This window comes from Poeciliopsis prolifica, unplaced genomic scaffold, assembly GCF_027474105.1.
Source record: "Poeciliopsis prolifica strain line A6 unplaced genomic scaffold, Auburn_PproV2 SCAFFOLD050, whole genome shotgun sequence".
In the NCBI taxonomy this organism is placed as follows: domain Eukaryota; kingdom Metazoa; phylum Chordata; class Actinopteri; order Cyprinodontiformes; family Poeciliidae; genus Poeciliopsis; species Poeciliopsis prolifica.
In genome coordinates this window covers 3,950,259-3,967,564 of record NW_026562425.1, presented here as the reverse complement: position 1 = coordinate 3,967,564, position 17,306 = coordinate 3,950,259, and the positions used below count along the sequence as shown (strand labels likewise).

At 36.2% G+C, this 17,306-nt stretch overlaps 1 protein-coding gene across 4 annotated transcripts in view; it reads right to left on the bottom strand.

Moving 5' to 3' along the window:
* Positions 1-128: 128 nt before the first annotated feature.
* LOC129378097 (RNA-binding Raly-like protein) overlaps positions 129-17,306 on the bottom strand; it is a 59,816-nt gene continuing 42,638 nt past the window's right edge. For 2 of the 4 annotated variants that reach the window (XM_055058387.1, XM_055058388.1), the window contains exons 3-10: positions 10,255-10,330; positions 7,999-8,046; positions 7,177-7,370; positions 6,994-7,053; positions 5,753-5,866; positions 5,360-5,517; positions 4,504-4,541; positions 2,287-3,003 (exon numbers count right to left, since the gene is read on the bottom strand). In XM_055058387.1, coding sequence (XP_054914362.1) covers positions 4,509-4,541; positions 5,360-5,517; positions 5,753-5,866; positions 6,994-7,053; positions 7,177-7,370; positions 7,999-8,046; positions 10,255-10,330 — 683 coding nt within the window. In that variant the 3' untranslated portion in view covers positions 2,287-3,003; positions 4,504-4,508. Of the gene's footprint in view, positions 150-2,286; positions 3,004-4,503; positions 4,542-5,359; positions 5,518-5,752; positions 5,867-6,993; positions 7,054-7,176; positions 7,371-7,998; positions 8,047-10,254; positions 10,331-17,306 lie in introns of those variants that run through there. The other 2 variants (XM_055058389.1, XM_055058390.1) reach the window with 2 other exon arrangements.

Here is a 17,306-nt window from a genome sequence, read left to right as displayed (position 1 = left end):
TGTGTAACAAAAGCACATGACAGAATAAAACAAATCTAACAAAATAAAATAAAAACAAGAGCATGAAAAACGCGTTGTTTCCTTTCACTTTAAACACACCTCCCTGATCAACAGCATGTTGCTGGTATCCATTCTCACAACGCCTTTGCAGATGGAAAAAGAAAATAAAATTAACAAAGTGCTTTAAAATGTAGCATTTTAGTAACAGGAGAAATTTGAAATGATTAGCAGAGCTTTGATGAATTAAACATTGATGCATTGTTTTTGCTTTATTCTCCTCTGATAATATTCATAGCACTGAAAGTTTAGAGCTATTGGACAAAGCTTGGAGCATGCTTTGCTTTCTTTGTATGACCTTCAGTTAATCACAGCTGAATCATAAAGGTCCTGACCCCTATTATGCTCATAATTCCTCCAGCAGCTTTGCAGCCTGGTGAGAGATTTAGTGCATCACATCTGAACATCTTCCATATTATAGGAGCTGAATGACTGATCACTGTACTCACTGGCTCCTGGCCAGCTGTGATTGAACCAATTAAACCTGCAAACCAGCCCGTGGCCCACTTTGACCTGTGAAAATGATGATGTGGTGCTAATGAAGTGACTGAATTAGAAATGCCATCTGTTGCTGCCAGGCCACCACATTTCTCAACGACTACGATTCATAAGGGCTCTTTGTTAAAAATAAAGTGACCTCTCAATTCCAATTAGGTACCAGGTCTAATGTGAATGAGTAATCTAAGTCATCCATAGAAAATTTGTTCCTTTAGCGCAGCAATGTGTCTTTTTAAACATTGCTTTTCCCTGTAGTTTGTTGAAAAATGGTTACAATAAATCCTGCAGTAAAATTGTGATTTAGGGACACCTCTGCAAATGCCTGCTAAATAAGATCCAATTTAAATCTATAAACCTTTAAACCTTTTGTTTGTATATTTGTGACATAACTAATTTATAACATTATGCAATATTTTACTATGGCATTACATTTTTCTCATCAAATCTGAATTTTGACATTCACATTCAGTTATGTTTTTCATGACGTATTTCTGATCTGGAGAGCAGTAGCATTTGCAGACTCAGTAATGGTGGCTGCAGTTTAGATTTTGTATCTCTATTGTCATTTACTGACCTAATATTAAGATATTAGGTGGATATATCTGATACAGCAGTGGATTGGTTTTCTTATTTTCTGTCTAGAAATACTTTTGATGCTAAATCTAAAGGTGAACCATTGTTTAAGCATAGTGTGTTTCAAGATTCTGTCTTGGATTTATGCTTTTGTTATTTACTTCCCTTGTATTGTCTTTTAAGAATGTTTAGTGTTAACTCCTTTTAGAAATGCCATTTCTACACAGATGATATTCAGAAATGTTCCCTTTAATTTTCTGACATGTCAGTCTAAATGAGTCCATGGAAATAAACATTTCTTTCAGTTGGATGATGATAAAAGAAAGAGTTTCCAATTTGTGTTCCAGGTCTTTTCTCAAAAACTTGTTTGCTTTTGACCCAAAAAGAACAGTGGAAATGTCTAGCAAGACCAAAGACAAAGGTAAATAAGTGTACTGTCACCACTTAAACACTATGAACGGCCAACATTGTTTAATATAGTTGTAAGTACTGTTTCTCTATCTGTTCTGTTTGTAGATATTTGTAAATATTTCTGTACCATTGCTACTTATTTTAATTTCTGAATATAATTAAATACCCAATGTGTGATCCTGTCCACATCTATGGGAGCCATTGCCTGGACTGCTGGAGATCAAGGTTTGTCTTCTATTTAAGCTGTTTAAAAAGTGGATGTGCTTTTGTGTTTCAATATACTGCACCATAGTAACATTATACTTCCTATGAAATCGCTGGGTTGCATTTTTTTATGGAATGTGTCTCCAGTTTAGTGAAGAAAAACAGAAAAAAGTATTATTTTTTTCACTAAATACATAAATTTCTCCAACAGTTTCAGTGCCACATTATTTTATTTTATGGCTTTTGATACTATCTGTGCTAATGGTGAAAATAAGTATGGAAGATGTCAGTAAATGCTGCAACCTTTAGCAAAAAAATAATTGTTTTTTAAGCTTATGATGTGTGAAATATTTTAAAATAAGACTCCAAAATCTATCCTAAATATAACTGTCACAAAGTGCGGAGTAGCTCTGTCAAAACAAAATCAGTGATCCCAGTTTGAGTCTATTTCCTCTGTAATTTGCTGTTTTCAGAGAATAATACCAACACAGTTGTTCCAAACACAAGAGAAACTCTACAATGTGAAAAATAAGCACATTTTCAAGGATGGGAGGCAGATTTATTTCAAAAATTCTTATCATCCATGACTGTACAAATTGTCTGTAATAGTCACACCTTGAACATGCTGAAAACAATTAGTCATCTTCAGATCACTATGAGAAGAATATAAATAAATTTTTAAAAGCTCCTTATTGTGAACAACAAATGAGAAACATGGTATGCGTCCAATACAGCGTGAAACACAGCATAAATCATGTGTAGATTTCACCCAAATGAACAATTAAAACAAATCACATCGTCATCAGGTGCCAAAAAATACAAGTTTAACTTACATTCATATTCATCTCTCCCTGCAGTGTGGCTGACTCACAGAAACATGAACATACAGCAAAGTACAACAAAAAGAGACCATTTTATGTTCTTCAGTTCACATAACTGAACTTATATGCACAATACAGAACAATAGATGATAAGCACACAATATACTGCGTTTGTCTGCATTTTTTAGAAAAGCAACCGTTCTGACTTGAGAATATTCAATGCTCTTTGCATCTTGCAGTAGTCTGGAGAATATTTATATCCTGCATTTTGATAAAGCACACATCAGGAGTGTGATGTTTGGATGAGGCAAACAAGCTGCAACACGTCTGAAAACATCTTCCTCTGCTGTCAGTCACTTCCCGCGTTGTTTCCTTTCACTTTAAACACACCTCCCTGATCAACAGGATGTTGCTGGTATCCACTGTCACAATGCCTTTGCTGATGGAAAAAGAAAATAAAATTAACAAAGTGCTTTGAAATGTGTTATTTTAGTGACATATAAATGGTGGCTAACTTGTGAGACTCTCTTGTCTCAAACCTTTTACTATTCAAGGTTTTTACCAATAAAGGATGCCCCTGGTCATTCTGACCATTCTCCCAGATAAAGTCTGGTTTTAAAAGCGATGAGCTGCTCCTGCATGACTTTAAACAAGAAAATATGCAAAGTACAAAAGGCCAAAGTCTGTCTATATCTACGTACGTATGAATATTTAAAATGCATTCACATTTAATTAATAACTTCATATCAGTTTGGAAAACTGAAGAAAGTAACTTTCAATTTGATTTGTAAAACATTTTAAAAAGCAGTTTCTGGGAAGAAGTTAAATTTGGACACTCCCACATTTATTCACACTTTCAAGTGACTTCAATCAGCTGCTCAAAATGACTTTTCATAGCCATTTTGAGGGGGGATTTCCCTTTTTAAGCTTTTAAATATTTAGTTTGGTGTGACTGCTGAAGTGAGAGTGAATTTAATGGTAACATTCAGAGAGATCACTGTGGCCATTAGAAAGAAGATTTCACAAGTTTAGAAGTGTTGTGGAAAAAATTATTTTACCAAGCACTGTCAGGTGAAATCACACACTCAGGTTTATTGTGTATTGTGCACAATACAGAGTTATAGCTCAATCAATAATGAAGCAGGTCTGGATGAAAAAATCACCCAGAGACAACACATGAGTTTTATACCAAAGATAAGGAATTCAAAACAAGGGGTGAAACAGTCTGGTTCTGATGCAGTTGTAGAAAACAAAGCCCAGCTTTGTACATGTAACCCAAGTAGTTCTTTTGGTGAGAGTTCACAAGCATTTCATGTAACTTGATCAGCAGATGTTAAATTTTAGCAATTTTACACCACATAAGCTTTTAAGGGATTAAAAGTGGCCTCAATTGTTTCTTAAATCACCCATTTCACTATATTTCATATATATTTGTAAATCTAGAAATCAAGATCAAAACTTCCAACTAAAAAAGCTAAACTGATCCGAGCGTCTAAACCTGTGGAAAGAGAATCCTAAGATAAAAGATTTCTGTTCTCAGGCACTTGAGTATAAGAGGAACAAAATGTCAGGCAAGCGTTAGATTGACTCTGATCCCCATTTGTTCCCATAAAGAAAATCAGTGTAAATTTAAATCTCATTTGATGAAAAGTGCAGATGTTAGAGGGTCATATTCATCCTTATTCCCAGACAGCCATCAGTGATAGCTGGAGAAAAATGGGCCTTACATTTTCTCCCATATGAATAAAACATACACTGAGCAAAGACTCAAGATATTTAATTCAAATTCTCCGTCTCCTTTAAGATAGATTTAAACCTTTAAAAGCTTGAATTGTTTCTGTGACTGACATTATCTGTAGTCACCTACAGGCACTTTTCAAAAGAAATTTCAAAAGAAATAAGTGAGAGTTATGTTGATAAAAAGGATGTAAATACTGACCTTATTCAGTTGTCAATGTCCGATATGTGATTCTCTATCTGCAATACAAGCAATTGAGGCATCAGTGCAATAATCTATAGAAATAGACATTCTGATATATAACATTTTATTTAGCTATAATTTTACTGTTTTATATGATCAGGCTGCAGATGTAAAATTAACTGAAAATACAATGAGAGACTCCTTTATGAAACAAATTCATCATTTTTGTTTAGGAAGCAGACAGGCATCCTCACTGTACCAACATCTATTACTTCTCAATTTGACGTAATGCTTTTACAAGGTCATCAAGAATTTCAAAACTTCCTGAAGACATGGAGCATTTGACATGACCAGGTCGAAATTCACAAATATGTGCTTTGTCAAACTATGTGAGGAGTTGTTTTATTGGTAAATATTATCATAAAAAATAACTGGTAAAGAAACCACTGCTTAACATTTATGCAACTGGATGGCTTCAGGTTGTGCCTCCGATCAAACAGTTTTTATCTTGTCTTAGTTTGAGGATGTATTAATATCAAAAAAGCATTGAAATCACTTCCTCTTTGTGTTTTCAGAAATTCAATAAAAGGTTTCATGATCTCAAATTGTGTCTATAAGAATATATATTTTAAACTGTACAAAGAAAAGCATCAGATCACACAAAAGCATAAAATAATTCTGTTTTAGTTACAATTTTTTATGATCGGCCTTTGTCCCACTTGGTATAGCTTTGATATGAGTGACTGGGCACAGACTCAACTCAGTCGACAATTTCTGCTCATAGCCAAAGACGGTGCATTGCTTTCATTTGAGAAAGTGAACAACCCACTCACTCCTCGCAGAGAGAGAGAGACTGCCTGCTTCGGCTCCTCACCATGTCGCTGGTTCCTTCATCTTCAAAGTCATCCTCTCCTCCGTCCGTCATCTCTCCTGCCTCTACCTCCACTGTTCCCTCCACCTCCTCTCCCCCGGAGTGGTCTTCGGCATCACCATGGAGACGATCACACACCTCCTCCTGTTTCCTCTGCATCTCTGGCAAAAGACAACGCCGACAGTGAGAGACCGATGCCAGAACAAAACAGTTTGTTTTGTTTTGTCTCAGTTTTATAGAAGCACACATCTCCAAATTAGTTTGCCTCTTTTGTTTGTGTGTCTTTGTTCAATACTTTAAATTATGCAAACACTTATTGTCTCTTTCGGTTGATATATTATTCACAGGCGCTCCCACAGCAGACAGGTTCTGCCCTCCCTCTCTGTTGCTTCTTACCGGTCTCGGAGCGATGTTGCCTCTCAATCTTGTCCAGCCTTCCCAGCAGTGAGTCGATCTTTGTCTTGATCTGCGACAGCTCCTTCTTGATGGTTAGGAGCTGGTCTGTCTTCACTGTGAGCACACAGACATAAAGTTACAAAACATAGTTAATGTGAGACATTAACTTCACCAAATGCACATCAAAGACCTTTTAAAACCCTTTAAGACCTAAGTTTCAAATCTCTGCAAATCAAACATTTGATTTGATGTGTGACTGTTTTTGAATATTTGATTTCTTTATTGCAGGTTAACGGTTTACCAGCAGTAAAAAAGAATTTTGAACAACCTTATTGTGAAAAAATAGAAAGAAGTGGAGCAAAGAGAATGTAAGTCTGGTCTTTTTCTAAGTGAATTTAACTCAGTTTTGACATGAAGTGAACGTTACCACCAATATACTGTATTTACAATAACACACTATAACTTTAACAAACAGCATTTCAAAGAAGTGTTTAAATCTAGCCATTTTTTATCACCACACAACAGTAGAAATTAGAAAGATAGAGAGCAGAACCGCTAGTTTCAGCAAGTCACCGAAGTCAAGAATCCATGAATCCACATAAAATGGGAGCTGGACGGTTGCACCAGAGTATCAGGTCATAGAGAGAGAATATGATTCATGGCCTGTGAATTATTGCAGTAAAGTCATATAGTTTGAACTGGAGCAGAAAACAACTACTGAAAATACTGTGCGGCGTGTGCATATCTAAAGACACAGCAGCCCAGAAGGCCACCATTACACTTGACTTGTGCAAATGTTGTTCTGCTAGTTTTATGTCAGATGCAACAAATTTTATCATAAAACTAACAGACAACTTTGAGAGAGTTTCCCTTTTGTTTCATCAGACTACGGAATATTTCCTCCAAATTCGTGTGGATTATCAAGATGTTTCTTGAGAAAAGTGTTCACACAAGCAAACAGAAAAAATGCTAAGTGAATGCTATATTACATAACGAATACCTCATAGTTACTAACATATACCATTAAGCCTGATTAAATTCTTGTTTATTGCATTTTTTTACGTAGCTTCTGTGACTTATCATTCAAAAATATTTTTTTATCTTTATATCACTATGTAGATAAAAGTTATTTCAAGGAAAACAGATCAAAATAACTGGGAAAGAGTTTATGAAAATGGTCAAATACTGCTATAAATATTAGTAATTTTCTTCACCTTAGTATTTTACTCAAATTTACTTACTTTTTTTCATTTGCAAAGCCTTTGTTCCCTGGTCACAGCTTTTACTTTGGCGAGTACATTCTTTTAAGGAAAACAACACAAACAACACCAAAGTTGTAGCAAGCCATAATAATTAACTCTCTCCAAGCAAAGCAGAAAAAATTAATTAGTGGAATGAAAAAGGGGGAGAAAAAGCAAACATACGTTTGGGACCAGTGATGGACGAGCCAATGTTGATTGCTCGGGAGGATGTAGAGGAGGAGGAAGAGGAAGAAGAACAGGCTCTGACCGGAAAGGAGGATTTGGCTCTGCGATTGGACGGAACAACTAGCCGAGAACGTTTAATGGGGATGACGGCTCGGGTCGGGGGCACAACGCGGCCGTGGTACTCGAAAAGTCTGAAGGCACAAGAAACCATCAAGCTGGGAAACCGAAATGTTTAAACAATTCTAAAATGTAAAAAAAAAAAGATGTCTAACATGGAGAAAAGTAACTCATGGTTGACTATAAACAAAAAAATGCTGTTTATTGCCTCATTCACTAAGACTGAACAGAATGAAAGACTCACAAAGTGTCACGATAGACTTTAAAACTGCCACATTTTTCAATAAAATCCACCTCAGCTTGTTAAAACAAGCCAAATTCCCATTAATTTTCATGGAAAGCTGCAGATTTCAACTCTCCTATAAATAAGAAACCAGGGAGGAAGTAAGCAATCTGCTTAAAATGTCAAAAGTAGGGAACAGTCTCTGCCTTGCTGCCGCAAATGACCAGCCAGGGGACTATCTGACATTCTACAGATAAAAGCATCATTAGCAAGCCCAACGGAGAGGAGGAAAAAAAACCCCTCCTCAATATGACATTCATTAAGGCTATGATAATGCATTTACTTCTCAGATGGAAATGAGGGTTATTCTGCACAAAAAACAGAAAATTGGCAGGAAGGATTTGTTCACTAAAGGGCAAAAATATCACAAGAGAGGCACTTGCTGACAAAGAAGTGATAGGTTGAAGCTTTTTACATACCTGCTGTAGAAATCATCTCTGTAGTAGTCATAGTCAAACTCATAGCCACTGTGGACAAAAATAAAACAAGCATTGTTTTCATTGTGTTCTGTGCACACAAGAAAAAAAGAGAAAAAAAAACATAAAAATGGAGGTAAAATCTGGAACATTGACATTTACGCTGAATAATGTATTCAGTGGTGTTTTTAAAGTAAGAGGCTGACATTTTGGAAAAATATCATCGTCTTATTAAAGGTTTCATTAGAGAAGATGCTTGATTTGAGTATACCTGGGGTGTACTGTCACTCAAAAGGGTTTTCAAAGAATATGTTATTTTATTCATGTAGACCACTTCTTTTGTTACTATGATTAATATAGCATTAATAATATTTGAAAAACTTGAGGAAGACTATTGGTTACTGAAGTGACAAAGGGCCTAATGGTGGTCACAAAGACACAGCTCCAGGTTTAACATGTGAAATAATCAAGAATGTGGCCAGACAGACACGGTAGTCTGGTTGAATTTAACAGAAATACAACCGAGAGATTGTAGGATTGTGAGAAACAAAGTTTTAGGCTGAACGCCAAACATCATTCTAGGAGAAAAACACACAAAACTCACCACCTGGCTAACACCATTTCTACTGTGAAGCATGGTGGTGGCAGCATCATGCTGAGATTGTGGAGGATTTTTGTACAGAAACTGATAAATCAGTCTGCATACAAGGCAAGATGACAGCAGCCATATAAATATATAGAGACACAGAGAGAACCTGCTTTACAGTGCTCTGGACCTCCAGCGAACACCATATTTCAGCAGAGAAATGACCTGAGGCAAACAGTCAAAATATCAGAGGAAGGATTCAGGAGTCGTCTGTCAATGTCTTTTAGTGGCAGAGCCAAAACTTGGGCTTAAATCAGACATCTGTGTGCTGAGGCTGTCCATCCAACCTGACTGAAGTCGAGAAAAAATGTACACAGAAGAATTGTAGAAAATACCCCGAAACAGGTCTGCCACCCAAGAAACATACCATATACCAAGAAACGCTTGAGGCTGTGATTGCTGCCAAAAGTACCTCAAATGAGAACTAAGCCGTTGCTGTGAATACTGATGTGACTATTTGAATTGTTTACATGAAAAAAATCCAGATGTATCTGAAAATATCTTTCCAGTTTGCCATTATGGGCTAGTTTGCACTGGATCCCTGAATTGACCGCTGTGTTGCTTAGTATTCATGATGCTGTGTGTTCACTAACATTGTCTAACAAACCCCTGAGGCCTTCAAAGCACAACTGTCATACTGTTTGATTTTTTATTTTGTTCATCAATATTTTTGGCTACTAATATATGCCACGTTTTTTACATTTTTATTTCCATAGCTGCATTTAAAAATCCTGCATCAGTTTCTTTCCATTTTACATTCTATGTTGATCACAATAAAACTGCAATAAAGAAACTTTTAGCTGTTATGGGACAAATTGTGAAAAAAAAAATCTGATGGCTAGCATCAGACATTTGCAACATTCAGAAGGTGATTGGTGATTTTTTATTTAGACTGCAATTTAAATATTGATAAGTGCAAATATTTTGTTGCCAGCTTTTGAGACAACCAGGCATTAGGTTGCAATATATATTAATCCACATAATATAAGTGGATTAAGCTATATTGCATATTAATAAAATATATAACTTTGCAGATACAATTAGCAGTATGTTGCTTTGAGGTGTTGGAGTAAACAAACAAAAAAGTTTAATTTCTTCGAATAATTTCTTTTGGTCTTTTTCCAGATTAATGTTTTGTTATTGTTCTATCTGCTTGATTTTGGATTCAAACAGGTAGGATTTACAGAATATGAAAAGACCTTTTAATTGTTTGGATTGCTTCACAATCCAAACCTCAACTGTTTGGATTGCAGTAAATTATTATCCACACTGTTCTGTTTTCATAGAAACACCAAAAAGTCCAAAAGATTCCCTGTGTCTTCTGCATCAATTAAGATAGATTAAGATAAGTCAACAAAATTGTGGCTTCATTCAACATTTCTACAATAAAAACGAAAAAGACAAAATCATTACTAAAAAGCTATGACAAAAGATGACTTGTATTTTTGTGTTTGCTGTTTGTTGTGTAACATACGCAAAGAGAACATTAAAAAGCACCAACTTAGACTTTCCCATTTCCTTCTGTTTGACTGCAGACAATGAAAAGATGGTACAAGTTGACAATGAAAAATATGAAGTGAAACACTGAATAATATAAAACCCGTCACACACACCTGTAAATGGATGAAAGAGGTCTCTTGGAGAGCATCTTCGGTCTGTATGGTTTTGGTTCTCCTGCCATGTTGATATCTGGAAGTGAACACATGGTTAACATTTATTAGTGCCATCCTATAATTCAGACAACACAACACAAGGTCCAGAAGAATGGTATTACTGAGCTGGTGCTACAAAGTATTCTGCTTCCAATATGCTGAGTGATAGTGACAAAACAAAAAGCCATTTTTAAAGCTTTTGAACTCCATGTATTGGGAAAAAAATGTTTTATTTCTTTTAGATTTTTCTGTATGTGCTATAAATCTGACAGTTAGTCAGTGTGGACCATATTATAGCAAAGAAATAGGAAATTAAATAATGAAAAGGCAGGATAGAGAAATGTTGTGTTGGTATTTTGAACATATAGAATTATTTAAAGTGTAACTAACTCCAAAATTAACTAATTGAATATAAACTGTTTAAATAGATCATATACAGTCCCATCTTTATGTTTCTGTGTGAAATTTGACATTTTTGTGTACATTTGTTTAATTCTGCATTATTTTGCCTAAAACTGTCTCTGTGCTGCCCTCCTTAGGACAAACGACAATCTGTATAATTTGATTTCTCCAAATGGTACAGATTTACTTCACCCAGCCCAAAGTCCAGTATAATACCAAACAACACAGTATCTAGAGATGTCTGGAAAGCCAGTATCAGTGCTTTTCTCGTCCTGACCACATCAGTTTGTGACCTTACAATTTAAGTTATGCAAAAGGACGATGATTAAAGCGCACAGTCTGGTCCACATCCAAATTGTTTGGCTTTATACAGGCGTAGTCAAAGTCTGGATGTAAAACTGATTGAAATGCTGACCTTGAATAGGTCATTAATGATAAAAAAAAAACCTTCCAAATATGGCTCAGCTAAAACAATTCAGTAAGGAAGAATTGGATTGTGATGTAAAAGACAACAGCCAGTTTTCTCAAATGCTTGAAGGCATTTGTTGTTGGCAAGCGTGAGACAACCAGGCATTAGGTTGCATTTCAAATTTCTTGAAAGGATAATTTAATGTTTTCAACAAGTACACTGTTTTATATTAAATTCAGAAATGCTATCTTGGATTTATATAGTTTTAACTTTCTTGAATAGCAACTCAAATCCTGAACATTTTCTATTTACAAAGTTGTATTGTCACAACAGGAAAGAAGCCAAACTTTTAGATGACAATGAATTTCATTAGTGGAAAGAACCAAATTATGCAAGACAGAAAGAAAGCTCAAAGTCAGTATTAGGACAGAGCGGAAAAAAAACAACAACAAAGAAATCTCCTCTAAGTGCATTAGTGAGAGTACTGTGACTGATCTGTACGCTGCTCACGGCTCCCATCATGACTGACATCCCCTCTCTACCTGCCAAGAACTGTGCTGCATTAAAGCCAGCGCGTATCATTGCGTTCAGTCTGTCAAGCTTGCTGTCAGCGCCTCTGCTCAAAATCAGCTCAATATTCCCTGAGTGCTGCTCAAGGACATATACAAAAACACAAACAACCCTTTTTAAAAATCTCACTGATGATAAAGCATCTGCAGCTCTAGGGATTTGGCTGTAGAAACATGTCACAACAAGGTCTGAAGTTAAGTCAATGTACCCGAAGATAAAGCAAGTGCAAAAGATGATAATAAGTCCTCAGCTGCAATGTTAACATTCTGAACTTATGAATTAGAAAGAAAGCCTCTAAGATATGTTTCTATTTTCCTTCGGTGTTTCTTTTCTTTCAGGCTCACATCAAAACAACATCAAGATCTTTCCAAACACTTTTCGCAGACTCGCCACAGTGCATCCATCCTCATCTGCTCTTTTTCTTTAGATTGCCTTTTATTTCCTCTTCTCATTCCTAATGGACTAATGGAGTGGGGATGTTTCAGCAGATCAGAGGTTCTTGAGGACAGCTGTACCATTATCATTAGGACAGAGGAAGACATGAGCAAGCTTCACATTGTTAAAGCGTCTTCTCCTCTGGTTCCCCACTAAGATTATCAAAGAGCGAACGGAGGACTAAAAAGCACTCTAAAACAACCACCTCCGTCCCTCCACCTCCTGGCAGACACACACACACACACACACACACACACACCCCCACACACACACCCACACACACACACACACACACACACACACACACAGAGCTTCTGATTAATTACAGTCATTATTCTAATCATAGACAAAAGTGGCATGAATATGGGTGTGTGTGCTTGCAGACAGACTTGTTTGCCCAAGCATCCATAAAAGTTGAAACCAGATGAAGAGCACAATGAGACCGTGTCGCTAAGCAATAGCCACTTAGGACCTGATGGATACTGTAAACTATGAGCAGCATCACATTGAAGGAGGAATTAACTGGCAATGATTGGACCATTATGAACTGGTTGGCTGCAGCAGGAGTCGGCAGATACCAGCTCAAGGTGTGACAGAGAAGCATGAGAAAGTTTAATATTGCCAAAGCGACGGACTATTGAGGGGTTCTCTTGCTCAGGACAAATTGCTGTAAAAACAGATTTAAGAAATCACTTTTAGACTCTTATATCGGAAAGACAAAACTGCAGAATGTTAGTCCTTTTAAGATTTAAGAAGTTGTTCATTCAAACTGGAAAAGATTACGACACCCATTAAACACTGAATTCTTTCTTGTGAAATGTTCACATAATGAAGTCTACGCTTATTTTTTTTATGTATCTTGGGAAGACAAAGTGATTAAGTTGTACTTCAGAAAAAATAAGAAGTACCTGGAGAGAATCCACACACAAACTTTATCCAGAAAGACTAGGATGGGATTTGAACCCAGGACCTTCCTGTTGCGAAGCAATATCACGACCAGTTGTTCCACCATGCAGCCCATCTTATTATTAGCTGAAATAATTTGATTGTGACACTTCAGCTAATGGCTAATAGTGAGAAAAATATGCTAATATCCTCAGTTTAATCTCTTAGACGTTTAAAGAGTTTCTTGCTTTTCAGACATTTTAAGGTCACCAAACAATAACTGTGGAAGATAAAATATGATTAGGAAAATAAGGAAATCACTCAATCAGAATATCTTGCACAAAGGTTTGCAAAAACTGTAATTCGGCACACCTGCAATACAAATTTTAAGATCTGACCTGCAGATTTTAGTACAAAGGAGTGCAAAAATATTTACAAGAAAGACTGTGAGAGCCAGCTTCTCTACAGGTTGCTGTGAGAACTAAGCTCTTTATCTTTTGTCTCTTGCAGCTGCAGACTGAGCTCTGACAGATGACCTGCAGAGTGGCAAGGCAGAGAAAGCTTATTCCACACAGTGTTCGTAGGTATGATCAAATAGCTTATAAATACCACAAAGTTCAACAGTTATGAGACTTTAGCAAGATACAAAACATCCCCTTAAAACCTCAGTAAAATTAAAAGCTAGGCTTTGCTTCAGCTCAGTTTTTCAATCTCTGAGATTTTTATTCAGTCTTTGGTGAATTTTCTGGTAATTGTTTTGTTTTTGTAGTAGCTTTTATGTTCCTTTTTTTTAAATATAGTCTCTCATAATCCTAAAGCACATGTTAGAACAGTTCAAATATGTAAAGATTATCAGTCCCTTTCTTACTGCAGTCACATCCTTTCAGATCATATAATAAGAAAGGATGATGCCTATTTCATTGTGACATTTATTATTAAGATTTCTTTTAGTGTCCTGATTGAGGTCTGAGCTAAACTGCTTGGAAAGCCAGACCAGACTATGTTAGTTATGCTGTCAATATCTTCCACTTGCAGACTCATAAATTATTTTGAAACATCTTCAATGATTTTACCAGGTTTGATTGAGTTTGGTCAATTTTACAAATTGAGGAGCACAGCAAACTAAACATCTTATGTCTAAAGAGTTAAGAAGGAATGCTCTCATCACATGTAGAAACCAAAGCTACACACTTGGCGTTATGTGGGAGAGCCTGCGAGGTTGAAGAGTCTGCCGTTTACAGACACAGAGGCCTGTATTCAGGTCTGAAATCTCCTTCCTTTGAGAGGACATGGTATTGTCAATCATTTTAATGAGACCAACCAGTTAATAATGATGTTTGGTTTTTTTTTCACTTATGCACTCTCATTTATTTCTTATCGTTTGATTCTTGAACAGAAAACGGCAGAATTTCCACTTGGGATGAGACAGAAGTTTAAAATCTTCATTACATTAATTGGCTGGTCATTAGACTACTAAACTTTGTTTATAAAAAGGAGCATTAAACTTTAAATAGAGAAGTAAAAGGACAGAAGGCTTGGATGAAAAACACAACGGATTCCATTTTGCACTTAATATTTAATTGAAGATGCTGTGTTCCCTTGTTGGTCTCACTATAATGCAGGATTATGTCCAAATGGAAAACTGCTCAAATGAAAAAAATGCTGTTCAAAATGTCTTTGGCTATTGATTTGCAGTAATTATTTTTCTATAAACATGCAATTGTTTTGTTTTTAAATCCAGGCTTTCTGAAAGTACAAAACCTTTTACCATATTCTACATGCTGTGCAGGAAACGTTGACATTCTCTAACGCTACATTTCTACTAGCAGGGATAATTGAAGGTCACTTTTACTTATTTATCTCAGATTTTGTTTATCTTGGTTCTTTTTCTGTTCATTTCTATTGGCATTCATTTGAATTCTCAATGTTTTCATTATAAACTCTCAAATTATTTAAAAAATAGCAGGAATTACTGACAAATAAGGTACTGGGTTCACATTCTGGTCTACATAAAGTTTAAATGTTTGGTACTCTGGCGTCCTCCCAGTCCAAAAGCATTGACTGTAGTTTGTCCTGAGTGTGTGTGTGCCTGTGTCTATAACCACCAGCCCTCTCTGGAATCAAGGACAAGCAGATGTAAACAATAAACTGATGAGAAGTAATTATGGGGCCATTCAGCCTAACTGTGGCATTAACATCTTTTGTATCAATGTCAGTTTAATTTTTTTTCTCTCCCGTTATAATTTTATGTACTGGTTGAAAGAAAGTCCCAGCTGGGTTATCAATTTTGTTTCCATTTAAATTTTATTCTCAAACAGTCTGTTTTTAAATGAGTCATAGTGTTTTTATCGGACTAGCTCCAGGTTTACGAGACCCCAGTGTAACTTTATCCTCCTCCAGCAGAAAAGATGAGTTTTTAATCCATCCAACCTGGATCTCTATGGAAGACAGCCATCTCCACCTCAGGGCCCCTGACTCACTTAAGACTCATTTATATTAATGAAGCAGAGCCTGTGAGTACATTGCTCTGTTAGTGAGGGCGTGTTTGTCTGTTTCAACTTACCTCTGTGCGCCACAGAGTGGTGATTATGAGATGGACTGGGCAAATGGGAACACATTAACCTCAATGCCTCCAACTGGTAATTCAGATTGTTTTGAACCAAATATCCACAAAAGTGTCAGAGGTTCAATGGTATACAAACTGTTTAAAATGTTGTGACATTATAACCATAAACTTTTATGTAACTTCTTAGAATTTTATCTAAAAGACCAACACAAAGTAGTGCAGGAATTGGGACGATAGCCTTTAGATGTTTTGCAAATAAATATCTGCTAAGTTTGGTATGCATTCGTATTGATGCCCCTTGAGGAAATACTTTTGTAGAACCACATTTTGTTTCGGCTACAGCGACAAAGCTTTTACACATCGAGAGACTGAATTTTTTAAATAATTCTTCTTTCTTTTAAAATAGCTGGAGACCATCCAAGAACTTCAATCTTCAAGATTTAGGTTTGAACTTTAATGGGTTAGAATGGTCTGCTGCATTAGACCATTCTAATAAATTAATCTGTTGCATGTTCACAGTACTGCTGGAAAGTGATACCCCGCCCTAATCTCATGACTTTTTCAAACGCTTAAACTCGGCACACGGTGTGCGGTTTCAAATAGCACACAGTATCAGAACACGTTGCGTTAATAGAGCTCAGCATCATTAAATTGTAATGTTAACTCACACCAAGTGATTCTGGTTACATGCCAGACTGATGGACTTGTTGCTGCATCCCCACAGCATCCCAGTCCAACAATAAATATCTGGGAATTGATGAGCTTTTTATTGGAGTCAAATGCTGAAAAAAGGGAGGAGGAGGACAGAAAAGAAACAGCTGAGAAAACTCATGAATGTGTAAAAAATGGAAGAATTAAATGTCACTCCCAGCAGCAGTCAGACGGTAAAATGTTGCCAAAAAACATCAGAGGCTTCTTCATGTGTATCTCAGGTCATCTTCGAAGGTGGGTACAGTTGAGGCAACTTGAGTAACTGTAAAAACTGCAGTTTTTTTGCTGCACCAAATTTATTTTAACTTCTTATTTTTGGAATAAAGCTTCTCTTATTAATGACCACTGATCTAAGCTCACTACTAGAGATAAACAATATTGGCCAAGATGTGAAGCTGGTTTGCACCAAATATGTCTTTCAGCAGTTTGGTGGACAGAAGAAACACATCCACATAGCATCATGCCGCCACCACCATGTTTCAGGGTGAAGCTGTGTTAACAATGGAGCTTTTCCATTTTTAGGTGGATGAGAATATAAGTTTGCAGTTGTGCCACACTTAAATGAAATTACACATATGTGGATGGTTTTTAATAAGGTGACTTCTGGAAGTGGGTTGGCAGCACTGGATTGTATTTAGTGGTTTTAGAGTGAAGTGGCATAAATGCAAACGCATGTCACACTTTCCAGATTTTTATTTATAAAACAATTGGAAGACTGTGAATCACTTTGCTACATAAAACAGTGTTTTGTTCAATGTTCAATGTTTTGTACATAAAATACAAAACAGTAGATGGAGGCTCAAGGAATACAAATAGCTGTTTTCCGAGACTTCATTTTTTTATTTGTATGAACTTTATATTTATTTATTGTTGCTACTGGTGTTGCTAGTTTTGTTATTTTATGTATTTTGTTGCAGCGCAACATAAAATTTGACCTGTGGGAGAAATAAAAAAAACCTTGAAAGCACTGCAGTTGTTTCTGTTGAGCCAAACACGACTTCCAGAGAAGTTACTTTAACATTGATCATTAGACTT